This window comes from Puma concolor, chromosome C2, assembly GCF_028749965.1.
Source record: "Puma concolor isolate L17-30 chromosome C2, mPumCon1.1.hap2, whole genome shotgun sequence".
Classification (NCBI taxonomy): Eukaryota; Metazoa; Chordata; class Mammalia; order Carnivora; family Felidae; genus Puma; species Puma concolor.
This window is the reverse complement of record NC_141675.1, coordinates 87,130,816-87,158,567: the sequence shown is the minus strand read 5'-3', so window position 1 is coordinate 87,158,567 and position 27,752 is coordinate 87,130,816. Positions and strand designations below refer to the sequence as shown.

Below are 27,752 nucleotides of genomic sequence, written 5' to 3'. Positions count from 1 at the left end.
GCTTTTCCTTGTTGGGAGGTTTGATCACTGATTCAATCTCTTTAGCAGTTATAGGTCTATTCACATTTTGTATTTCTTTTTGATTTAGTCTTGGCAGGTTTGTGTTTCTAGGAATTTGTCCATCTAATATATATAATTTTTTGGTGCACAATTGTTTATAGTACTCTTATAATCCTTTTTATTTCTGTAGAATCACTGTCTTTTTAGATTTTAGGAATTTAAATATTTTTTTTCTCCCTTTAGTCCACCTAGCTAACAGGTTGTCTTTTTGTTCTAATAATCAACTTTTGGTTTCACTGACTTTCACTACTGTTTTTTATTCTTTTGTTGATCTCTGCTCTAATCTTTATTATTTCCTTCCTTTTGTTAGTTTTGAGTATAGATTGTTCTTTTTCTAGGGGTAGGGGCTTGCAACAATGGGTATCTGCCTCCATGTCTGCACTTCCACAACCAGAAGAAGCAATCAGCTATTTGAGCACAGTTCTCTAAAATTTGGGGAACCGAGGGGCGCCTGGGTGGCGCAGTCGGTTAAGCGTCCGACTTCAGCCAGGTCATGATCTCGCGGTCCGTGAGTTCGAGCCCCGCGTCGGGCTCTGGGCTGATGGCTCAGAGCCTGGAGCCTGTTTCTGATTCTGTGTCTCCCTCTCTCTCTGCCCCTCCCCCGTTCATGCTCTGTCTCTCTCTGTCCTAAAAATAAATAAACGTTGAAAAAAAAAAATTTAAAATTTGGGGAACCGAATCCTTATTGCCCACTACCTTGGCCCCCACAAACTGCTCAAGAAAGGCATGTGTGGCCCTGCTATGGGGTGAAGGTGGGGATATGGGTAGCTGCTACCAGGTTAAAAGCTGAGATTAACGAAAATGAACCATTCAAAACTTCCCCTAGAAGCTGCAAGCCTTCAAGACTGCTGCATTTCAGAGTAGTTACTTCTGACAGATTCTGTTAAGTCCAATTGCTCTCTAGGTGGGGAAGTGTATTCCTGGTGGTTCCTACTCCACCTTCTCTCTAGCTCCACCACTGGTTAATTTTTAAATGTTTACCTAACCTTGCATTCTTGAATAAATCCAACTTGGTGGTTATATTTTATCTTATTAAAAAAAATTAACTGTTGAACTCAATTTGTTTATATTTTGGTAAGGATTTTTCCATCTATATTCATGTTAAGATTGGCTTATCATAATTCATTTCCTTATCATATTCATTTATTTTCCATAAAATTAATTGAAGAATCTGGGTAAGATCTGCATTACTAAGCTTTTGGCAGAATTTAGTAAGTTCTGTTGGCCTAGTGTTTTATTTCTGGGAAGGTTTTTCATAACAAAGTTAAGTTCTTTAATAAGTTTAGGACTAGCTTTTCTATTTTTTTTTCCTTTTCTATTTCTTAAGACTTTTTTGAAGTTTTTTTTTAAGTATAACCTTCAAACATAGAAGACATTCGTAAATATATACCTTGATGAATTTTTACCAACTTACACTTACCTGTGTATCATCTAGTACCTAGATCAGATACAGAATATTATACCAGCAATCCAAAATTTGGATGTGCTCTTTCCAGTCACTACCTACCCTCAGAGTAACCTCCATTTGACTTCTAAAGCAATGATTAAGTTTGGAATCACAGAATATGTATAAATACACACATATGTGTGTGTGTGTATGTGTGTGTGTGTGTGTGTATATATACACACACACACACACATATACACACACACACATATATACACACATACATATATATATATATATATATATATATATATATATATATATATATATATACACACACATATATATATGTGTGTGTGTGTGTGTATATGTCCGGATTTTTTTACTCAAAATATGTTTATGAGATTCTTCTATACTTTTGTGTGCAGTTGGGAGATTGCTCATTCTCATTACTGTAGAATATTTCATTGTGTGAATTTATGTATTCACTGAGACATTTGGATAATGTTTTTGGTTATTTTCAACAGTTCTTCTATCAGCAATATAGTACATGTCTTTGGTGAACACATGTAAACATTTCTGTTGAGTATATACAGTTTTAGGAGATACTGTAAACAGTTTACCAATGTGGATATGCCAACTGATAACTCCTTATCAGTGCAATGAGTTTCATTTGTTCCATATCCTTGCTAATGATAGATGTTTTCTGTCTTTTTTTTTTTTTTTTTTTTTTTTTTTTAGCTATTTTGGTGTGGGGGCTAGTATATGACATTATGTTTTTTTTTTTTTTTTTTTTTAAGTAGGCTCCATGCCCAATGTGGGCCTTGAACTCAGGACCCTGAGAACAAGACCACATGCTCTACCAATGGAGCCAGCCAGGTACCCCAAGGTTATTTATTTATTTATTTATTAAGTTCTATTTATTTATTTTGAGAGAGACAGAGCAAGAGAAAAGAGAGTGCATGTGTGCGTGCATAAACCAGAGGGGGTTGCAAAGAGGAGAGACAGGATCCCAACCCAAGCAGGCTCTGCACCATCAGCGCAGAGCCTGATGTGGGGCTCAAACTCAGGAACCATGAAATCATGGTTCCTGAGCCAAGGTCGAGTTGGACACTTAATCAACTGTGCTGCCCAGGCACCCCACAACATTATGGTTTTAATTTGCATTTCCATGTTTAATTGAGCACCATTTCTTATGTTTATTCATTATTTGGATATACCCTTTTGTGAAGTGTCCAAGTTCTTTGATCATTTTATTTGATGCGTAGTAATATTTCCATTTTCATCCCTGGTATTATTTATGCCTTCTTTATTTTCTTTTTTTAACCTTTGTTATTAATGGCTTATAATATTTTTAAAGAAAACATTTTTCATTTTGGTGACCCTGTTTACCATGTTTGTTTTCTATTTCATTACATTTCTACCTTCTTTGGGTTTTACTTTTTTTTTCCTAATTTCTCAAAACTTTAGATTTTTAATATCTATTTGATTTCCTATATTCTTTCCTAATATTTAAGGCTGTGGATTTTCCATTATTAAGGCTATTGCATTTTCCAAGTTCATTCACTTGACAATTTCATTACCATTTAGTTCAAAATATTTATTAACTTATGCTGTGATTTCTTCTTTGGCCCATCCAGAAGTACAATGCTTAATTTCCAAATATATGGGAATTTTCTAGTGATATTTTAATTATTGATTTCTATTTAATTTCACCATGATCAGACAATGTTTGTTTCCAATCATTGAAATTTGTGGCTTAGCATATGATTAGGCTTGGTAACTGTTCTATGTGTACTGGAAATTAATGTGTAAATTCTTCAGATATTGAATGCAATGTTTTTTACGTATGTCAGTTAGGTAAGGTTTTTACTTTGTGCTGTTCTATATCCATACTGATTTTTTGTTTTATTATTCTATTACTTCCTGACTGACATGTTAAGTTCTCCCACTATGATTCTGTATTTTTTCTTTTATAGTATCAATTTATGCTTTACATATTTTGAGACTATATTATTAAGTACAAATGTATGTATGAATATACCTTCCTGATTGGGTCAACCTTTCATTTTTACGAAACGTCCATCTTATCTCTAGTAATGATTTCTTGCCTTTAGGTGTATGTTGATAGCAATATAAACCAGCTTACTTTTGGTTAATGTTTGCATGGTATATCTTTTTTCTAGTCTCTCACTTTCAGCTTTTCCATAGCCTAATATCTAAGGTGTGTCTTATGAAAGCAACATGTAGTTGATGGGTATCATAACACACGATTCTAAAATATGGCACCTTGGCCTGCTGACTATTTTAAGCTTAAAGGAATTTGAAAGATGGCAGGTATATGAAGGACTCTGATCTTCCCCAAGGCGGGTCAAGATCCTCATGTGAGAGGTGGTATTCTTATACTTGGAGGAAATAGGCACCCTTATCTCCAAAGATGGAGGGATACTGAGAGGAATTTGAACAAAAAGGCCTTGCTAAATTTCCCTAGTTTGCTATTCTTAGCTCATATTCTTTGGTACTATGACATTTTCCCAAGACTGTCCATTTGTCATCAAACCTAGTATAAAAATGCTCAGGTTTAACTGTTTCTTTGGGTCTTCCTTTACTTATGAATGCTCCCATGTCACATAAAAGTTGAATTTAATAAATTTTGTATGTGACTCTTTCGTTACAGAGGTCCAAGTGAAAACCTAGTAGAGGGAAAGAAATTTTTTCCTCTCCTACAAATCAGCATATAGTTATTTATTTTTACTTCCACCATTCTGACAATCTTTGTATTTAAAAAATTAAAAAAAAATGTTTATTTATTTTTGATGGGGAGAGAGACAGAGTGTGAGAGGGGGAAGGGCAGAAGAGAGGGAGACACAGAATCTGAAGCAGGATCCAGGCTCTGAGCTGTCAGCATGGAACCGGATGCAGGGTTTGAACTCACAAGCTGTGAGATCATGACCTAAGCTGAAGTAAGAAGCTTAACTGACTGAGCCACCCAGGTGCCCCACAATCTTTGTATTTTAATCAGACCACTTAGTCTAGCATTAAGTTAATGAAAAATGTACTTGGGTTCATTTAAAGCATCTTACTGTCTGGGGTGCGTGGGTAGTTCAGTTGGTTAAGGGTCTGACTCTTGATTTTGGCTCAGGTCATAATCTTTTTTTTTTTTTTTTTTTTTTTATTTTAAATTTTTTTTTTCAACGTTTATTTATTTTTGGGACAGAGAGAGACAGAGCATGAACGGGGGAGGGGCAGAGAGAGAGGGAGACACAGAATCGGAAACAGGCTCCAGGCTCTGAGCCATCAGCCCAGAGCCCGACGCGGGGCTCGAACCCACGGACCGCGAGATCGTGACCTGGTTGAAGTCGGACGCTTAACCGACTGCGCCACCCAGGCGCCCCAACTCAGGTCATAATCTTGAGGTTGTGGGACTGAGCCCTGCATTGGGCTCTGCACTGAGCATGGAGCCTGCTTGGGATTCTCTCTCTCCCTCTCTCTCTCTGCCCCTCCCCCTGCTTGTGCTTGCTCACTTTCTCTCTCAAAATAAATAAATAAACTTAAAAAAAAAATAAAGGGGGTGCCTGGGTGGCTCAGTTGGTTAAGCGTCCGACTTTGGCTCAGGTCATGATCTCCTGGTTCGTGAGTTCAAGCCCTGCATTGGGCTCTGGGCTGACAGCTTGGAGTCTGGAGCCTGCTTTGGATTCTGTGTCTCCCTCTCTCTCTGCCCCTCCCCCGCTCGCTCTATCTCAAAAATAAACAAACATTAAAAAAAAAAAGGCATCTCAGTGTCTGTATCCTTATCCCATCTGTTCTGTTTCTATTTGCTCTGTCCTATCTTTTAGTTTTATTTACATTCGATTTCTGCCCTCTATTATAAATAGGAATACATTATTTTATCTTTTTAGTGGTTACCCAGAACTACACTGCCCCATTCAGTAATTATTAGCCACATGTGACCATTCAGACTTAAAATTCTAATACATATTACCTTATACTTTAGTATATTAATGTTGATGATGATGATAGGTGTATTACAGAACGCTTATTTAATCCTCACAATAACCATATGAGGAGGGTATATACTACTATTTCCATTTTACAGATAAGGGAACGCAGACACAGGGAAGATAAGTAAATTACCCAATATAATAAGTAACAGACTGGATTTGTACTTAGAGACTTGTGCCTTAGGCATTTACACTTACATGATATTTTCCATGGATTTGGGTTTAATAAAAATGGAGATTGGGTAAAGTTGTGCAATCTGTAATCTCTTTATGGCATTTCCAGAGACATCGAGGATACAATGTTTGCCCTAAAATAGAGGAAATAAAGAAGAAAAACAAGTGAACTAAGTATTTTCAATCATTTCAAAGGTACATTTCCTACAGGTACAAAATATGGATTATGATATGTTTGGATCCTGTTCACTTTAAGCAAACTTGTCATTTCTGTTAGCAAATTTCAGAGGGGAAATGAAGACAATGAATGATGACTATGAATAATTTTCCATTTTCAAATATTACATTTAAAAAGGAATGAAAATACAATTCCCTTACTCCTAGCTTTCATAGATCAGTCTCCAAATGGCAACCAATATGGGGTTCCTAACTTATTTTACCAAGAAAAATAAAACACCCTAAACACCTAATAAACCACCTTACTACAACCACCATTTCATAAAACAATACATAATCAACAAGAGGGAAAATACCTAAAGTGAAGAAGAATCTTTAAAACTGAATAAATTGAAATTTATAAAACCTTATATACCACTAATTTATTTCTCATTTTATTGGGGACTTTAACACAAACTGGCAATTGGGGACCCCACTTCTGGATTTAAGACACTTTTCTGAAATGCTTAAATTCACTTACAAAGGCCATTTGGATTTTTAATAAAGATGAGTGTGTTCATGTTAAATAGGGTAGTAATCATAACTTATCAAATAGATTTTATTATATTTTAAATTACATACTGCCTCATTATGCATTTTATAATCTAAGGGCTTAAGTGTACTTCAATAAACAATTTCAATTTAGTAGGGATATTTAAAATAAAAAATTTTTTTTTTTTTTTTTTTTAAATTTTTTTCAACGTTTTTTATTTATTTTTGGGACAGAGAGAGACAGAGTATGAACGGGGGAGGGGCAGAGAGAGAGGGAGACACAGAATTGGAAACAGGCTCCAGGCTCCGAGCCATCAGCCCAGAGCCTGATGCGGGGCTCGAACTCACGGACCGCGAGATCGTGACCTGGCTGAAGTCGGACGCTTAACCGACTGCGCCACCCAGGCGCCCCTTAAAATAAAAAATTTAATACTGTATAAGACTTCAAACATATAGAAAATAATAGACACAGGGAACCTGGGTGGCTTAGTTGATTAAGCGTCTGACTTTTGACTTCAGCTCAAGTTATGATTTCACGATTTGTGAGTTTGAGCCGCACGTTGGACTCTGTGCTGATAGTGTGGAGCCTGCTTGGGATTCTGTCTCTCTCCCCTTCTCTCTGCCCCTCTACTGCCTGCATGCATGCTCTCTCTTAAAAAATACTCAAAAAAAAAAAATTAAAAAAAAAAGAAAATAATACACACATATGTACCCACTATCTATTTTTATTAGACATTAATATTTTATGTGATTGCTCAGGAATTAAAAAAATGCTATGCTGAAACATTAACATTCTATCATGTTTGCTTTATTTTATTCCTCTCTATATACATACAAAACAATCTGAGAGTAAATTGCAGACATAATACTTCACCCCCTATTTCCTAAAAATAATGACATCTCTTATATAATCACAGTATAATTTCAGTTGGCCACCTAATGTCCTTTAGTACTAAAGAAAAAAAAAGTTCCTGGTTCAGGATCCAATCCAAGATCATACATTGCATTTGGTTGTAATGTCTCTTTAGTCTGTCAATCTGGCATAGTTCTTCAGTCTTTGTCTTTCACGATCTTCGTATTTTTGAAGAGTACAGATTATTTTCTTTTTTCAAAGAATATGCCTCAACCCTGGTGTACCTGATATTTCCCATGCTACACATTTTGGCAGGAATACCACAGAAGTGATGCTGTATCCTTCTCAATTCATCATATCAAGAGGCATATAATATCTATTTGTCCCATTACTATGCTAGTGATGTTAATTTTGATCACTTGTTTAAGGTTTTATCTGCCACGTTCATTATAAAATTACAATTTTTTCCTTTGTAACTGGTAAGTATTTTGGGGGAGGATTTGTTGAGATGTAAATACCCTGTTGCTCATAAGATATTAATTCACTCACTAATTTTAGCAAACATTGATAGTTCTTGTTTGAACTATTATTATGAACAATTATTACCATGGTGGTTGTCCAGGGAGATCTCCCAATATCATCATTCTTCCTATCTTTATTAGATATTCTAATGTTAAGGCAAAGCTTTCCCTTCTATCAGTTTATTTATTTATTCATGTACTTATTGGTACCATTATGGATTCTTGGATCCTTATTTTATTCTTTTTTATTTTAACTTGTTTTATTTTTTATTTTTTTAAATTTACATCCAAATTAGCATATAGTGCAACAATGATTTCAGGAGTAGATTCCTTAGTGCCCATTACCCATTTAGCCCACGCCCCCCCCAACCCCTCCCATAACCCTCAGTTTGTTCTCCATATTTATTAGTCTCCTCCGTTTTGTTCCCCTCCCTGTTTTTATATTATTTTTGTTTCCCTCCCCTTATGTTCATCTGTTTTGTCTCTTAAAGTCCTCATATGAGTGAAGTCATGATTTTTGTCTCTGACTAATTTGACTTAGCATAATACCCTCCAGTTCCATCCATGTAGTTGCAAATGGCAAAATTTCATTCTTTTTGATTGCCAAGTAATACTCCATTGTGCGCACGCGCGCGTGTGCGCGCACACACACACACACACACACACATATAGCACATCTTCTTTATCCATTCATTCATCGATGGACATTTGGGCTCTTTCCATACTTTGGCTATTGTTGATAGTACTGCTATAAACATGGGGGTGCATGTGTCCCTTCGAAACAGCACATCTGTATCTCTTGGATAAATGCCTAGTAGTGCAATTGCTGGGTCGCAGGGTAGCTCTATTTTTAGTTTTCTGAGGAACCTCCATACTGTTTTCCAGAGTGGCTGCACCAGCTTGGATTCCCACTTATTTTATTCTTTATGTTATAATTAGTTATAACCATTTAAACATTCAAATTATCCCAGACTTGGCCACTTGGGGGCTCCACAGGCTGGCTTCTGTGTCTTTTTGACATATCCATATTATTCTTTGTGTGATATCCTTGAGCAGGAGCCATGCTAACCTTCTCTGTATACTTCTAATTTTAGTATATGTGCAGCCGAAGTGAGCACCACATCTTAATTTTATATACGGATAACCTTACTCTAGTTTTTTTTAAGTGACTTTCATTTTATAATTGTCTTTAATTTTATAATACTTTATAATTTATTTTACAAAATAAATTTTATGATAGATTTTGTATGGTTTCCCAGGTATACTACTATCTGAAAATCTAGCTAGTTTTACTTCCCCCCCAATTCAATGCTGGTCTAACAGCATTGACTAATGCCTCAAGTACAATGAATACCTTGGGTACAATGTTGAATAGTAGTGGAGATAACAGACATCCTTGCTTTGTTCTTCAACATAATGGAATTTCCTTGTATTTTGTCTTGTATTTTTCCCATTAAATATTTAAAAGAATACATATCCATCCATTCATCCATCTAAATCTCTCTTTATTTACAGCTTTTAAAAATTTATTTATCTCTACACCCCACGTGGGACTTGAACTCATGACCTGGAAATCAAGAGTCACATGCTCTTTTGACTGAGTCAGCCAAGTGCCCCATCTCCTTTTCTTTTTTTTTTTTTTAAATTTTTTTTTTTCAACGTTTATTTATTTTTGGGACAGAGAGAGACAGAGCATGAACGGGGGAGGAGCATAGAGAGAGGGAGACACAGAATCGGAAACAGGCTCCAGGCTCTGAGCCATCAGCCCAGAGCCTGACGCGGGGCTCGAACTCACGGACCGCGAGATCGTGACCTGGCTGAAGTCGGACGCTGAACCGACTGCGCCACCCAGGCGCCCCTCTTTTTTTAAAAGTAACACCAATCTCTGTATTTTTAAGTTTTTCTTCCCCCTGGTAAGGTACTGAATTTTACCAAAAGATTTGTAGGCATCTGGAAATTTTTGATTTTTCTCTTTAGATCTGTGGTAGATTATATTGATGAATTTTCTAACTTTGAGCTGACCTTAAATTTCTTTAAGGTCATAACCATTTGGTTATGGGTCATAACCCATTTGGTTATGGTGTATTAGTTTTGCAACGTGCTATGGGATTCTGTTTCCTAAAATATTTAATGTTTTTGCATTAGTATTTGTGATATTGGTCTATGATTTTTTCTGTCTTTAGCTGGCTTAGATATCAATATTATACTTGCTTCATAAAAAGAATGCTCTTGAACAGTTTGTAGAGTTTTAGAACAGTCTAACCTTTGGGATTAGATAGAATTCTCCTGTGAAGCCATCTGTGCCTGGTGCTCTTTGTGGGTGGGGTAGTTCCTTGATAATGTGCTCTATTTCTTCTAAAGAAAGCTTTCCATTTCTGACAGGTCAATTTTGGTATACCATAGTTTTCTAAAAAATTTCCATTGCAACCAAGTTTTTCCCCCCTCATGTTTCTTTATTTTGACAGAGAGAGAAATAGAGACTGATCAGGGGAGGGGCAGAGAAAGAGGGAGACAGAATCTCAAGCAGGTTCTTCACTGTCAGCACAGAGCCTGATGCGGGGCTTGAACTCACGAACTGTGAGATCATGACCTGAGCTAAAATCAAGAGTCGGATGCTTAACCAACTGAGCCACCGAGGCGCCCTGCAACCAAGTTTGAAATTTATTTATATACAAACACCTGCATGGCTCAGTTGGTCCAACTCTTGGTTTTGGCTCAGGTCATTATCTCATGGTTTCATGAGTTTGAGCCCCACATCAGGCTCTGTGCTGGCAGTGCAGAACCTACTTGGGATTTTCTCTCTCTCCCTCTCTGTCTCTGCCCCTCCACCACTTGTGCTTTCTCTGTCTCTCAAAATAAACAAACTTAAAAAATATTATTTATATACAGATATAGAAAGTAGACTTGTGATTTCCTCTTATTTCAATGGTATGTTCCCTTGTCATTTCCTGTTTCTATTACTTTTTATTTTTCTTCTTAAAAAATTCAGGTCAACTCATGGTTTGTCTATTGTGTTAACTTTTTCTAGATTTTCTACTTTTCTATTTTCTACCTTAAATTCTTAAAAAAAAATTTTATTAATTACTTTTATTGTAAAAAAGAATATATGTGAGTTGACAATTCAGAAAGGATATAGTAGGGGTGCATGGGTGAGCATGGGCTCAGTCAGTTAAGTGTCCCATTCTTGATCTCAGCTCAGGTCATGATCTCAATTCATGAGAACCACTGGTCTGCTTTCTGTTATTAGAGATTATCGTTGTATGAACGTATGTTCTCTTTTCTCCAGAAGTGGATCATATGGTAGGTGTATGTTTAAACTCTTTTTCAAAGTGGTTGTTATGTTTTTATTTTCTCACCCAACAAAGTCTATGAGAGTTCCGATTGCTCTATAGCTCTGTCAAAGCTTGGTAATTCTGATGGGTGTGTAGTGGCACCTAATTATGGTTTCAATTTGCATTTCCCTAATGACTGATTATGATGGATGTCTTTTCATGTTTTTATTGGCCATTTGTATATCTTCTTTAGAGAAATGTCTTTTTAAATACTTTGCCCATTAGAAAACTTTTTTATATACTAGATTGAAGAGTAGTAATTATGAAAAAGTAACTAAAATGTATGAGGAGACTAAAGGAAGACAGGGGTTACTTTGGTTAAATTTGTTTGTAAAAATTTAACTTGGAATGTTCTTTCCCTCCAGATGCAGGGGAGGGTCTGTTACATATGGGAGTTTTATCTCCTGTTTTCAGGAGGAAAAGGGGAAATCATTGTGCCTTTCTTACACCTGTTGTTTTTCAAGTGCCTTTAGCTCAAAATAGTCAATATATCAAACTGGCGTATTTTGGGGTGGCATATTCTGAGCCCACTCTAAGCCCTGTGTCACCCTCGGTCTCACTCTGGGGAACTCAGGTGGGCTTTAGAGTTGGTGTACAAGGTGATGGTAACAGCCTGTGGTGGGGTGTGAGGAAGTCAAAATGTGCACAAGAGTAAAACCAACTCAAAACTCTACCTTTGTACCAATGGTTACCAGAGGGGAGGTGGGTATGTGGGTGGGTGAAATAGGTGAGGGGATTAAAGAGCACACTTACCACGATGAGCATAGAGTAATATATGGAATTGTTGAATTACCATATTGTACACCTGAAGCTAATATAACACTGTATGTTATCAATACTGGAATTAAAATAAAAAAACTTAATAAAAATAAATAACATAAAACAAGAAAACTTTTTTAAAATTCGAGGGGGGGGGAAGGGGAAAGAGGGAACAGGGGAAAGGGGGAGAGGGAGAGGGTGGGGAGACAGAAAGGGGGGTAGAGAGAGACGGGGGGGAGGGAGAGAGAGAGAGAGAGAGAGAGAGAGACAGACAGACAGACAGACAGCAGCGAAGGGGCAGGGAGAAGAAGAGACAGAATCCCAAGGAGGCTCGGGCCTTATCAGCACAGAGCCTGACATGAAGCTTGACCCTACCAACTGTGAGATCATGACCTGAGCTGAAACTGAGAATCTGATTCTCAACTGACTGAGCCACCAAGGTGCCCCCAATAGTTTGCCCATTTTTAAATTGGGTTGTCTTTATTATTGTAAGAGTTCTTTACATATTCCGGATAAAAGTCTTTCATGAGATGAAAATATATGTATGATTTGAAAGTATTTTCTCCTACTATATGACTTGTCTTTTTATTCCTTTAACAGTGTTTTTTAGGAGCAGAAATTTTAATTTCGATGAAATCCAATTTGTCATTATTTTCTTTTATGGATTGTGTTTTTGCTATATTATCTTAGAAACCTTTGCCAAAACCAGTCATTAAGATTCTTCTCCAATGTTTTCTTCAACAAGGTTTATAGTTTTAGGGTTTACATTTATAATCTATTTTTAGTTAATTTTTGTATATGATATGAGGCATGGCTAGTCAATTGCTCTAGCACCATTTATTGAAAAGACAATCCCTTTCTCCACTGATCTGCTATTGTACTTTTGTCCACAGTTGCCCATATATATATGGGTCCATTTAAGAATTCTCTAGTATGTCCTGATCTACTTGTATGTCTTCATGCCACTACCACAGTATCTTGATTACTGTATTTTTATAAGTCTCAAAACACGCAGTGTGAGTCCTTCATCTTGGATTTTTTTTGAAGTTGTTTTGGCTATTCTAGATTTTTGCATTTCCTATAAGCTTTACAATTAGCATGTTATTTTCTACAGAAAGGTGTGCTTAGAATTTTTTTATTAAAATGTTTTTAATGTTTATTTATTTTTGACAGAGAGAGAGAGAGAGAGAGAGAGAGAGGAATATGAATCTGAAGCAGGCTCCAGGCTCTTAGCTGTCAGCACAGAGCCTGATGTGGGGCCTTGAACCAACCACCCACAAATCATGATCTGAGCTGAAGTCGGAGGCTTAACCAACTGAGGCATCCAGATGCCCCTACTCAGATTTTGATTGGAGCTGTACTGAGTCTACAAGCTCAATTTAGAGGTAACTGACATCTACATAATATGAAGTCTTAGAAACCATGAACATAGTGTATTTCTCCACTTATTTAGGTCTTTAATTCTCTCAGCAATGCTTTGTGGTTCTTAGTGTACTGATCTATAAATCTTGTGTCAGATTTATTTCTAAGTATTTAATATTTTTCGAGACTACTATAAGTAATGTTTTTCACAATTTCAACTTACGTGTGGTTTAAGTATATAGGATTTGTATAATGAATGATACTGTACCCTTCATTCTTGCTCAACTTATTTTTAAAAAATGTTTATTTTTGAGAGAGAGAGTGTGCATGCATGTGTGAGCAGGGGAGGGGGGGAGAGGGGGAGAGGGAGGGAGGGAGGGGGAGGGAGGGAGGGAGGGAGAGAGAGAGAGAGAGAGAGAGAGAGAGAGAATGAATATGAATCTTAAGCAGGCTCCTAGCAGTCAGGGCAGCGCATGACATGGGGCTTGAACCCACGAACTGTGAGATCATGACCTGAGCTTAAATCAAGGGTTGGACACTTAACTGACTGAGCCACCCAGGCATCCCTGTTGCTAAACTTACGAATTCTAGTAGTTTTTTGGGGGTAAATTCTATCAGACTTTTTACATAGACAATCATGTCATCTGCAAATGAACACAATTTTACTTCTTCCTCTCCAAACTGAACAACTTTTATTTCTTCTTTTGACTTATTGCGCAGGCTAGGACTTCTAGCATAATGCTGAAAACAAGTGGTAAAAATAGATATCCTTGATATGTTTCTGATGGGTGTTGGATTTTGTCAAATGCTTTTCTTTTTTTTTTTTTCAACATTTATTTATTTTTGGGACAGAGAGAGACAGAGCATGAACGGGGGAGGGGCAGAGAGAGAGGGAGACACAGAATCGGAAACAGGCTCCAGGCTCCGAGCCATCAGCCCAGAGCCTGACGTGGGGCTCGAACTCCCGGACCGCGAGATCGTGACCTGAGCTGAAGTCGGACGCTTAACCAACTGCGCCACCCAGGCGCCCCTTTTAAAAATTTTTTTTTTTCAACGTTTATTTATTTTTGGGACAGAGAGAGACAGAGCATGAACGGGGAAGGGGCAGAGAGAGAGGGAGACACAGAATCGGAAACAGTCAAATGCTTTTCTTTAACTCTGGAGATAATTTTATGATTTTCCTTTTTTAGGAAAAAAAGGAACCATGAGTTCCTTTTTAATATGGTGAGTTACACTAACTGATTTTCTAGTATTTACCTTCTATTCACTGCATAAATCCTACTTGGCAGTGGCATATTATCCTTTTTATATATTAAGATTCAACTTGCTAAAATTTTGCTTAGCATTTCTGTAGATGTGTTCCTAAGAAATATTGGTCTGTAGTTTTTTTGTAATGTGTTTTCAGATTTAGAAATTTAGGTAATGTTGGACTCACAGAACGAATTGGACAGTACTTCCTCTTTTTAAATTTTATGGTAAAAATGGGTATGAATTCTTCCTTAAATGTTTGGTAGAATTTATTAGTGAAGCCACATGGAACTGGAGATTTTTGTGTGTGTGACTTTTAAATGTAAATCAATCTCGGGGCGCCTGGGTGGCGCAGTTGGTTAAGCTTCCGACTTTAGCCAGGTCACGATCTCGCGGTCCGTGGGTTCGAGCCCCGCGTCAGGCTCTGGGCTGATGGCTCAGAGCCTGGAGCCTGTTTCCGATTCTGTGTCTCCCTCTCTCTCTGCCCCTCCCCCGTTCATGCTCTGTCTCTCTCTGTCCCAAAAATAAATAAAAGTTGAAAAAAAAATTAAGAAAAAAATGTAAATCAATCTCTTTAGAGCATATATGACTATTCAATTGATATATTTCTCAACGTTTTTTTTTTTTTTTTATTTATTTTTGGGACAGAGAGAGACAGAGCATGAATGGGGGAGGGGCAGAGAGAGAGGGAGACACAGAATCGGAAACAGGCTCCAGGCTCCGAGCCATCAGCCCAGAGCCTGACGCGGGGCTCGAACTCACGGACCGCGAGATCGTGACCTGGCTGAAGTCGGACGCTTAACCGACTGCGCCACCCAGGCGCCCCTCAAATGATATATTTCTTAAGTAAGCTTAAGTAGTTTATTTCTTTCAAGGAATTTATCCATTTCTTTTTTTTTTTTAATTTTTTAATATTTATTTATTTCTGAGACAGAGGGAGACACAGCATCAGTGGGGGAGGGGCAGAGAGACAGGGAGACACAGAATCAGAAGCAGCCTCCAGGCTCTGAGTTGTCAGCACACAGCCTGATACGGGGCTCCAACTCACAAACTGTGAGATCATGACCTGAGCTGAAGTTCGTCGCTCAACCGACTGAGCCACCCAGGCATCCCTGAATTTATCCATTTCAACTAAATTGTTGAACTGAGTGGTATAAAGTTGTTCCTAATATTCTTTGATTTTCCTTTTAATACTTATAAATTGTCATCTCTCCCATTTCTGTTTTTTTCTTTTATACACCAGTGTTTATTATTATTCTTTAAGCAAGATAGTATAATACAGTGTTTTTAGTTTAAATTTTGTGAGATGGTTTTATTTTTTTAAATTTTTTTAATATATGAAATTTATTGTCAAACTGGTTTCCATACAACACCCAGTGCTCATCCCAAAAGGTGCCTTCCTCAATACCCATCACCTACCCTCCCCTCCCTCCCACGCCCCATCAACCCTCAGTTTGTTCTCAGTCTTTAAGAGTCTCTTATGTTTTGGCTCTCTCTCACTTTAACCTCTCTCTCTCTTTTTTTTTTCCTTCCCCTCCCCCATGGGTTTCTGTTAAGTTTCTCAGGATCCACATAAGAGTGAAACCATATGGTATCTGTCTTTCTCTGTATGGCTTATTTCACTTAGCATCACACTCTCCAGTTCCATCCACGTTGCTACAAAGGGCCATATTTCATTCTTTCTCATTGCCACGTAGTACTGCATTGTGTATATAAACCACAATTTCTTTATCCATTCATCAGTTGATGGACATTTAGGCTCTTTCCATATCTTGGCTATTGTTGACAGTGCTGCTATAAACATTGGGGTACAAGTGCCCCTATGCATCAGTACTCCTGTATCCCTTGATCTCTCCCATTTCTGATATTGATAATTTGTCTTTTCTCTTTTTCTGATCAGATTAAACACTTATTAATGACTCTGATCTTCTCAAAGAACCAATTTTGGGTTTCATCGATTATTGCTTTTTGTTTTCTTTTTCTGTTTTCCTCTATTATTTTTATTATTTCCTTCCTTCTGCCTATCATATAATTTTTGTTTTTATTTTTACTATGCCCTCCCTTTCTCTCTTTCTAGTCTTTTACTTATTCTTATTTATTTACTTATTCTTATTTATTTTTGTTTGGAAAAGTTTTTAAGGCTGTGAATTTTCTTGTGATCACTTTTAAATGTATCCCATGGATTCTGATATGTACTGTTTTCGTTATTAAGAAAACTTATAATTTCATTTTGTATTTTCTCTTTCATGTAATAGTTAACAGATAGTTTTAAAATTTCTAGTTGGGTGGGCCTTACTGTTTTTGATTTTCTCATCATTTATAGCTTTACTACATTGTGATCAGAGCAGAACTTGTAATATTCTTACTTTACGGAACTTTCTAATATTTTCTTCTCTACATGGCTTGCAAAAGAAATAGCTTGCTGTGACTTGGTGTTTACTTTTCCGTTTGTCAGTAATTTGAAGTTTGGACATTATCTTTCAGTTAGGGTGAGGATGTGGTTTTTTACATTTTTAAAAAATTTAGAAGAAATATAACATCATGAATAAAGCTAAAGCTATAATTTTCTTCCCTTTCCTCCCAAAGGAAAACCAGTGAACAGTGGCTTATGTATATTCCTGAAATACATGTGTATGATTCCCATCCATGTTTTTATGTTTACTAAGCATGTATCCATAAACCATATAGGCTGTTTCATGTTATTTTAAAATGTATGTAGATAGTATCATACTGTATGTCTTCTTTGCAACTTCACAGTCATCATTATATTTTGAGATTTATTAATGTAGTTACACCTCACTAGTGAATATTCTAGTTTATTCACTCTAGCTGTTGTATCCCACTGCATAAATAAGTTAACTATCCATTTCCCTTTTTTTTAATTATTAAAAAAATTTTTTATGCTTATTTATTTTTGAGAGAGAGAGCGAGAGCAAGCAGGGAGGGGCAGAGAGAGGGGGGGACACAAAATCTGAAGTAGGCTTCAGGCTCTGAGCTGTCAGCACAAAGCCCAACATGGAGCTTAAACTCACAGACTGTGAGATCATGACCTGAGTCAAAGTCAGACGTTTAACCTAGTGAGCCACCCAGGCACCTCACCATTTCCCTTTGTTGATTCCAATTTTTCACTATTATAAAGAGCTATGAACATTCTTATACATAATCATCATAAGTAAATTTCTACTTAGATACCAAGAAGTATATTTTTGAGTCACAGGGTACAAGCATTTATTTAGGTATTGCCAAACTCTTCTCAAAAGAAGTTCTGTTAATTTATAACCCACTAAAAATATCTAAGATTTCTATTTTCCCAAATTCTTGGCATCACTGGACATTTCCATTTAAAAAATTTTAAAAACTAATCAGAGTTAACCAAGCCTCTTATAAAAAAGAGTAGTATTTACAGATGGAAAACTGAGATGCTGAATTACTGCTTTATGTTTTACAGGTATTCCATTACTGAGTCTTAAACCACTAATTTTAAAGGTATAAAATAATTTCTTGATGTTTACTTTCTAGGTCCAAATAGTAATTTGAGCATAGCAGTTTGTCTGGAATACATGGTTTTGGTTTTACCATAAAACTGCTTTAACTCAATGTTAATATATCATCAGACTACATCATCATCTGAAGGATGCTCTCAGAAAATCTGTTGCTGTTACAGAGCTGCTGAGCATTTTTTAAACTGTTGTTAATTAAATATGACTATTCGGGAGACATTTTTATTTCGTCTTAGTACAAGAACAACTATACTTAAACATCTGGTTCACTGTTATTAATGAACATTGCTAGTCTTAGTTCTTTAATTATGCTAGGCATTTGGAAAGCTATTGGAAAGGTCTATGTATAGCAAATGTATAGGACCTTACAAGAACAACCTCCCTTCTTAGATTCATGTTACCATTTCTGTCCTCATTTTCTTTGTTGATATTCCTTACCTACTTTATGTATTTTTCTAAGTCATCTAAAATTAAGTATTTAGTTGAATTCATAATATTAAAATGATCAATGCTACAATATTTAGCCTATACTTTTTCAAAAATATGAATTAAAAGTTTCTCTCCCATCATTCTTTTATACTGTCAAAGGCACATCTGATTAGAAACTATATTCTGGAATTGCTCTGGTACATTTTTTTTTAAAGTTTTTATTTTCAAGTAATCTCTACATCTAACATAGGGCTTGAACTTATAACCCTGAGATCAAGAGTCACCTGCTTTACCGACTGAGCCAGCCAGGTGCCCATGGTGCTTACCTTTTCTGCTACTTCCCGCACAGACTGGACACTTGTTCCATATAGATGGTTATTATACTGGCCAGCTTCAATAAATTTATGCTCCTGGATATCTTTTTCCATCTGCTCTCTTGAAGTCACAAAATGATAATCTCTTCCATCTACCTCATAGTCTCGTTTTGGTCTAGTTGTATCTTCAATAGAAAATAACTTGAAGTGTTTAGTATTAACAAACATAACAAATCTATTTTCTGCTTAAATAATGTTTTGTTAAGTTTAACACAACAGCGATTAATTGAAACTTAAAAAGGGACAATGATATGGAGGAATAACGGATAACTTAGTATAAACCATTAAAAATGGTAATGTTTGCTTTTATGACACATGGTGACAAAATCTTAAGAACAATAATTAAGAATATTTATGTGGCTTACTTACGAGGAACACATGATCCAAATTTGTCAGGAAATTCAGAGATCAAGTCATCATTTATCCTGTCTTTCATAGGTCCCAATATGATCACTGGTCGGGTATAATTAACTGTAAAGATAAACTGCATGTTAAAAGGAATAAACACTCAACAAACATCAATGTATTTCACCAGAGAATAAAAATATCTTTAAATGTTATAAAGAATATTTTTTTCTTTCTCCATCAATGATGCTTAACTTGCTAGTTTATACACTTTTCAGATCTTAAACTTAAGTTAATCTCCCATTAGAAGTCATAAACTTGGCAATTCAACCAAGTTAAATTCAGAATTTAGCAGATAGTGTTTCTCTACAATGCTAGTATCATCTCATTACAAATGAGAAAACACCAGTTTAGTGTTTACTGATCCTTTCTGAAGTAGGAATTGTTAGGAAGCAGATCAAAGAAGGGCAAAAAAGAAACTGGGTGTAAGAAGTGATATAATTACAGGAGTGATCTAGAAAGATGATTTAATAGAAGTGGATTATACCTTACGCTGGATTGTAAAGGATTATGCTAAAAGCAGGGAGATTGATAGGATCAGAATTATGGTAGGAGGGATGAAAAGAAGGTTATAAATAAGGAAGATAATGAGAGAAGGATAAATAGGACCTAGAAACTGACTGGACAAGGGAGATGAAAACAGAGAAAGATCAAAGATGTTTACAAAATTTTGAACAAGGGTCACTGAAGGACAGTGACACTATCATAAACACTGGAAAGAAGCTGCTTAGAAAATAAAATAGCAATATAAAACAGCTAATACAAAATGACTAAATTCTAACACTGTAAACTAAACCACACTTCACAAGATACATATAGCAAATTTCTATATTTATAGAAAAAAATATAGCAAAATTCTAATAAACATTATTTTGAGGTGTAAGTTAGACCTATTTTCCAAAGTAAGAAGTATATTTTTCTATTAGATTATAAATCAACAGACTTCACAAACCTTCTTGTTGATTCACTGGCTCATAAGATAAGACATATTCTTCTTGACCACCTATTAGAAAGTTAAAATACAGATGAGAAAATCTATTAAGATAACTAATGCTAACTTAATTCGTCATACATAACATATAAATTACTGGCACTTTCCTGAGAAAACAGCAAAGATGTACTTTGTGAATTATTTCCGGCAAGATTTAGTAAAAAAAAAAAAAAAAAAAAAAGTGGCAAATTATAAAGTCATAAGTTTGATAAATGTAAAAACAAAATATAAATGTGCTATTTAACAACTACTTTTCTGTTATTCTGTGTTTTAAACTATCATTAGATCTATTTAAAATCTTATTTGTGATGTCAAGCATGTGACATTAATTTTTATTCAGAAGCTGAGAACTAATAAGTCTCTTAAAGATTAACTTTTTAAAGAACAGTTCTACATATATGCATATTTATGCAATTTACTGCTATTAAGAATATGTTGTTCTTTTGGTCCCACCAGATACAATATTTAACAGGATATATTTATTTTTTTATAATTATGATTATAATAAAAAATTTAATATAAAGGTAAAACTATAGTCACTATTTTACTGGTAAAAAAAAATTCACTAATTGTTCTAATAATTCATTTATTCAATTAAAAATATAACATTTATGGGGAACCTGGGTGGCTCAGTCAGTTAAGCATCTGACTTTGGCTCAGGTCATGACCTTGCGGTTTTTGGGTTCGAGCCCTGCGTCAGGCTCTGTGCTGAAAGCTCGAAGCCTGGAAACTGCTTTTGATTCTGTGCCTCCTTCTTTCTGCCCCTCCCTCACTCATGCTTGTCTCTCTCTCTCTCTCTCTCTCTCAGAAATAAACATTAAAAAAATGAAAAAATAATATATGTGTAACATTTAAAGTGAGTTTAGTAGTGCCTGTGTGGCTCAGCTGGTTGAGTGTCCCAACTCTTGATTTTGGATCAGGTCATCATCCTGGGGTTGTGGGATCAAGCTCCATGTCTGGCTCCACGCTCTGTGTGGAGATGCTTAAGATGCCCTCCCTTTCTCTCCCTGCCCCTCTCCCATGCTATAATTAAAAAGAAAAAAAAAAAAAAAAGGAAAAACAATATTAAAACAAAAAAAAATGAGTTTAAAAAAGCTTTAGATAAGGGTACTCCCTTCTACTACTAGATGGGATGCTGCTCAATTCATGAATTGCTTAATAAAGCCAATTAAAAAAAAAAGTCTACAAATTATATCTTCACTCAGCAAAATGAACTAAAGAGAGAGTTAAAAATTCCTGGGATTCTTAACACACACACACACACACACACACACACACACACACACACACACACGTATAGAAAACAAACTAGGAAGGACTGTTACTTCAAGCAGTTCAATAAAAACAATCAATGTTGTATAATATATTTGAGGATATTCCCCTTGATTATCAAGATTCTATAGCAACCTTTTCATTAAATTTGTCACTGGTTTATATCACATGTATGCAGCTGTAGAGCTTTTAAATTCATATACTGGCTTTAAAAGTATATTTCACTGCTTTAAAAGTGTATTTCACTGTTTTATTTATTATCATAATGTATAAAATACATACTTACAAGCTGCTTTTTAAAGTACTGTAAAACATGGTTTATATATTAGCAAAAACATGCAATTTGAATATTCCACACCTAACAATTCATGCAAATGGTGAGACAGACAGTATATACTTTCATTACCTCTTTTTAGACTAGAAAGCTACTCAACTGCTCTATGGTGAGTTCTATTACACATTAATAAAACACTAATAAGAAATCACATTCCCATACCAAAAAAAAGAAAATTGTTATGTAACTATTATGCAAAAAATAACAACCAATGAAATGAATGAGGGTTAAAAGTATATATTGTCAACATGAAAAAATATCAGAGACTGATATTAACAGGATGGACCTTTTGAGCAGCCATACTCATCTGTAATCAAGATTACTTTCACATTAGACAGCAGTAAAAAAAAAAAAAAGTTAGAAAAGCAATTTTAATTTTTACGGTACCACAACTGATAAATTCATGCACTCCCCCTGTTACTCCCATGCCCAAATCTGTTAAAAAAACTTCACATGCTTGCATAGTTCACTTAACAATATGATACCAAGAATGTAACACAGTACACCAAAAAGAAATCAGTATTATTGTTTGAGCAACTGTTGAAAAATTTTCCTTCATCGTGTATGTTCACCAGACGCTGGTAATAAATAAACTTAACCCAGAACAGTTAACCCAGAACTGGTGACAAAGAATAAAAAAGGACATAAAGCTAACAAAAATTTAGCATTACTTAAAAACATTTTAATGCTCATATTAAAAACAAAATTACTAAAGAAAATGGCAAAATAGAAGTTTATCCCTCATTTAACCAGATTTTTTTCTTGTAAAAGATACATACATATAAGTGTACTGTGTATACAAATAGTACTGTTTGTAAAAAGGATTTTAGAATTTTATAAATTTTTGGAAATTAGCTGTTGTACATATAGGACTTTATTTCTGAAGTACAGACTTTTACTTGGCTCTCCCTGATTTTAAAATATTACTCATCTGATTTTGTTTTTAGAACACATCACTAAGGCAATAACTCCCAAAGGGTATGTATTACTTGTGATTACAAAAGAACAAGTAACTTAAAACACTTACGGTAACTACTTTCACTATCGCTGGCATTAGAAGTTATATGCTCTGAAATTGCAGGACAATGGAAAAAAATAAAGAAAAGTGTCATGAGTTTAAAAAAAAGCAAATTATCAAGATAAACACAAGATGACATTACAAAATATTGCAATATAAATCACATACTCAATTTTTAAAAGTCATTTTTGATTTTCCTTGAAAATTTTGTTTTTTTTCAAATAAATATGAATTAGGAAGGAAAAAAACCCCTGTAATTAAGGAAAATGCTCCATTTTTGTACAACACAGATTACAAACAAAATCTATGGCAAATATCAAGTAGAATATGACAAAGAGGGCAAAGTGATCCTAGTCCAAATGTAGACACAGAACCCAAAAAGAGAAGAGACAAGTTGTATTTGACCAAACAGATGGCCATTTTAATGAAGGAATGTCTTAAAAAAGAAATGATCTTGCTTTTAGTTCAGCTTCTTTCTTGTTCCTGTAGAGAAATGAAAATCCATGTTTTTGAGACCATATAAAGCATTTTAGATGTCATAGATTCAGATGCCTCGAAAAAAAGTCAAATGGAAGGGAATTCTAGAAAGTAGGCTTGTATTTTAAAATAGACTAGTGTTTCTGGGGCGCCTGGGTGGCGCAGTCGGTTAAGCGTCCGACTTCAGCCAGGTCACGATCTCGCGGTCCGGGAGTTCGAGCCCCGCGTCAGGCTCTGGGCTGATGGCTCAGAGCCTGGAGCCTGTTTCCGATTCTGTGTCTCCCTCTCTCTCTGCCCCTCCCTCGTTCATGCTCTGTCTCTCTCTGTCCCAAAAATAAATAAACGTTGAAAAAAAAAAAAAAATTTTAAAATAGACTAGTGTTTCTGAGAAATGCGGTTTTGATAAAACTGACAATGGCTGCTTTGCAATCAAAAGATAAAGCAAATACACCTACTCGCAAACTGCCTGGCCTCTCCTTGAAAGTGACCTCATTTCATAACTTGATTGTTCAGTAAACACCAGGCACTCTTCCCATGCAAATGTAATTCTGAATGTTCTCTAAGTATCTCCCGTGAATAAAAAAAAGTAATTTTATGTATAAAATTAAAAAACAAAATTTTCCACAGGAGAGAGGGAAATCTAAATTTCTTATGTGAGGCAAGGGAAAACATTTTTAAAGGATAAGAAAAGAGCTGGAAGAGAAATATCTGCTGTATCATACCACGTAAAATCAAGATGCACTACTAAAAAGTTCAGAGAATGGTAGAATTTAAGACTTCAAATAAGATAACATTTCTTGAACTACTGTCACATTGAAAATTACGTCTGTTATTCTAACCTGCAAAGACAAGGTATAATTTTCTTTCTTCCTTTTATAATTGCAATACAGTTGACATACAATGTTGTGTTAGTTTCAGGTACAAGGACATAACTTCCTTCTTATTATATAAATACAGCAGGACATTAAAAATTATAAGTAAAATCAAATAATATATGACAAGCATATGTAAAATGTTTTTTAAAAGTTTATATTTAAAAATTCCTTCTCTTGTAATACAAATCAAAACCACACTGAGATACCACCTCACACCAGTCAGAGTGGCTAAAATTAACAACTCAGGAAACAACAGATGCTGGCAAGTATGTGGAGAAATGGGAACCCTCTTGTACTGTTGGTGGGAATGCAAACTGGTGCAGCTGCTCTGGAAAGCAGTGTGGAGGTTCCTCAAAAAATTAAACATAGAACTACCCTATGACCCAGCAAGAGCACTACTAGAAATTTATTCAAAGGATACAGGACTGCTGATTCACAGGGGCACATGTACCCCCATGTCTACAGCAGCACTTTCAACAATAACCAAATTATGGAAAGACCTTAAATGACCATCAACTGATGAATGGATAAAGATGATGTGGTTTATATATACAGTGGACTACTGCTTGGCAATGAGAAAGAATGAAATCATGCCATTTGCAGCAAAGTGGATCAAACTGGAAGGTGTCATGCTGAGTGAAATGAGTCAGCCAGAGAAAGATATCATATGTTTTCACTCATATGTGGATCCTGACAAACTTAACAGAAGACCATGGGAGAAAGGAAGGGGAAAAAATAGTTACAAACAGTGAGGGAGGGAGGCAAACTGTAAGAGACTCTTAAATACAGAGAACAAACTGAGAGTTGACCAGAGAGTGGGGGGAGGGGAGAGGGGAAAATGGGTGATGGGCACTGAGTAGGGCACTTGTTGGAATGAGCATTGGGTGTCGTATGTAAGCGATGAACCATGGGAATCTACCCCCAAAACCAAGAGCACACTTTACACGCTGTATGTTAGCCAATTTGACAATAAATTATATTAAAAAAATTTTCTTTCCTTGTTACCACATGTACTTCAAAACAATCATTTTAAATTGTATAACATTCTATTGAACTGATAAATCCTAATTTACCTTACTACTTATTACTTAGACATTTTAGTTTGCTTTAAGCTGTTTTCCATCAACATCAATAATTATTTTTACCTCGTCCTATTTCCTTAAATTCATTCCCAGAGTAGGAATGACACATTAAAAAAATCTTAAATTTATATTAGAATTGGTATTACACTCTACAATCTCTAATACGTAAAAGAAAGAAACATTAGTTACTGCAATGGAGTGAGCGAAAGATAGTAAGTAGGAGTAAAGAAGAAACAAAATTAAACATGAGTCTGACAATTATAGAAGTTGGGTAAATGAATACTTACAGGGTTAATTTTACTATTCTTCTATTATTGAATATATTTGACATGTTATATAGCAAAAAGTTAAAGTTACTACATATCTCTTTTCTGTCTTTTCTGGGGATTTCTCCTACTCATCTCAAATTCTCTAAGATTACCAATAGCCGTTAGGCAATGAAATTCTTCAAGTTCTTTCAAGTATCCTTTTATGTAACTCTACAATAAAATCTTGCTGTTCAAAGCGTGGCTCGTGGAATAGCACCATCATCACTGCTTGAGAATTTATTAGAAAGGTAAAATGCTTTCTTCCTGATAACTAAAACTAGCATATATATATATATATATATATATATATATATATATATATATATATATTAGTTTTTATTTATTTTTGAGAGAGAGAGACAGAGAGACAGAGAGAGACAGAGTGCAAGTAGGGAAGGAACAGAAAGAGAGGTAGACAAAGAATCTGAAGCAGGCTCTGGGCTCTGAGTTGTTAGCACAGAGCCCGACGCACGAGCCGCAAGTTTATGACCTGAGCTGAATCAGATGCTTAACTGACTGAGCCACCCAGGCGCCCCTAAAAATTGTATTTTTAAAGGAACTTCATCACAAAAAGGTACTCAAATGTCCAATAAACATATGAAAAGGTGTCCAAGTTTATTACTTATCAAGGAAATGCAAAATAAGCCACAATGGATATCCCTACCATACATCAGAATGGCTAAAATGAAAAAAAAAGATATGCCAAACACACATAAGATATGTAGCAACTGGAACTCATACACTACTGGGGGTGGCAAAATTGGTACAGCCACTATGGAAAACTACTTGCAGTACCTACCAAAGCTGAACAGATGTATGTATCTATGACCCACCAATTCCTTTCCCAGGTATTTCCCCATCAGAAAGATATATATGTGTTGACCAACAGACATGTACAATATTGTTCAAAGCAACACTATTCCAAATAGCCCTAAATATATGTTTATTTACAAATTTGAGACAATAGGGGTGCCCCAGTGGCTCAGTTGGTTAAGTGTATGACTTCAGTTCAGGTTATGATCTCTTGGTTAGTGAGTCTGAGCCCTGCATTGGGATCTCTGCTGTCAGCACGAAGCCTACTTTGGATCCTCTGTCCCCCCCCACACCCCATCCCTTCCTTGCTTGCGATCCCTTTCTCTCAAAAATACATAAACATTAAAAAAAACCTGAGATGATATATGTAGTTTCACATTTTACTTTTTTCATTCACATTATGAACATTTCCCCATGTCATATGTTTTAATATGATTTTCAATGGCTATACAATATTACAAAGTATAGACAATCATACTTCATTAACCACTTCCCAAATGTAAGACATTTTAGGATGGTTTCAAAAATTTTTTGACTGTAGTTTCTGAATAAAATTAAAGATCCTGATGTATAAACCTTTATCACCATCTCTGATTACATCTTTAGGATAAATTCCTTGAAGAGGAATTAGTAGGTCAAAAGATATGCTTTTTCAAATACACATAATTATAACATATTGAAAATACTCATTCCCCGGAACTCTACCACTGGGTTTTTCTTTAAAAGAAATGTCTGTCAAGAAGATGGGTAAAAACTGTCATTTTGGATGCTTATTTCACTTGTTATTGTTTTAGCATTCTTCTCACGTCCCTTGTTCAGTTACCTAATGAAGAGAGAGAATCTATTTCTTAGTGATCTGTCAGAAATGTGTAGTGCAAAGATATGATCCCTTTGCCATACAGGATATAAATATATTCTTCTTCAAGTTTTAATTTTGATTTTGATGTTTGATGACCACAGCCATTTCAAATCTCCCTAAATCCAGTCTCACCTTTCTAATCAGACATCTTTTCCCGAGAATGTATCATATATGTCTTTTCTCTTTGCTCTAACTACTACACATCATCCATCTCAAGCAATACTCCCATTCTTACACTTACTCTTTACACAAATAAAAGTAATTCTGGTTTTGGCATCTAAGAGCTCTGCACAACTTTGCTGAAATGAGTCTTTGAGATGAAAAGAAAGGCTTCCCATTACATGTGTATCTCTTTCCTATGTGCCTGAGTTTTTGAGGCGTTCTACAAAATGGAAAGCTATAAAAATTGACCTTCATTTAAAAGGTACAAACCTTGTCTGAAACTGCATCATGATTTCACTTCTGAGCACCTTATACAGCCCCTCCTGAACTTATTTCCTTTTAGTATCTGTTAAAGGAATCTTACTTTTTTCTTTCTGACCTTTTCCAAAGTTGCCTTCTTAAAGCATACAAGCTGCACACATTTCTATTTCTAGCTTTTCACAAGCTA

General features: G+C 35.5%; 1 protein-coding gene and 1 pseudogene across 30 annotated transcripts in view; both read right to left on the bottom strand.

The window, feature by feature from the left end:
• DLG1 (discs large MAGUK scaffold protein 1) overlaps positions 1-27,752 on the bottom strand; it is a 279,344-nt gene that overhangs the window by 9,643 nt on the left and 241,949 nt on the right. For 16 of the 30 annotated variants that reach the window (XM_086675062.1, XM_086675061.1, XM_086675060.1 and 13 more), the window contains 6 exons: positions 22,738-22,779; positions 21,997-22,032; positions 20,066-20,116; positions 19,078-19,179; positions 18,661-18,833; positions 5,647-5,756 (listed from right to left, as the gene is read on the bottom strand). In XM_086675062.1, the coding sequence (XP_086531188.1) occupies positions 5,647-5,756; positions 18,661-18,833; positions 19,078-19,179; positions 20,066-20,116; positions 21,997-22,032; positions 22,738-22,779 (514 nt within the window). The remainder of the gene's footprint in view (positions 1-5,646; positions 5,757-18,660; positions 18,834-19,077; positions 19,180-20,065; positions 20,117-21,996; positions 22,033-22,737; positions 22,780-27,752) is intronic. The other 14 variants (XM_086675066.1, XM_086675067.1, XM_086675072.1 and 11 more) reach the window with 3 other exon arrangements.
• LOC112850555 (U6 spliceosomal RNA) lies at positions 8,722-8,822 on the bottom strand (annotated as a pseudogene).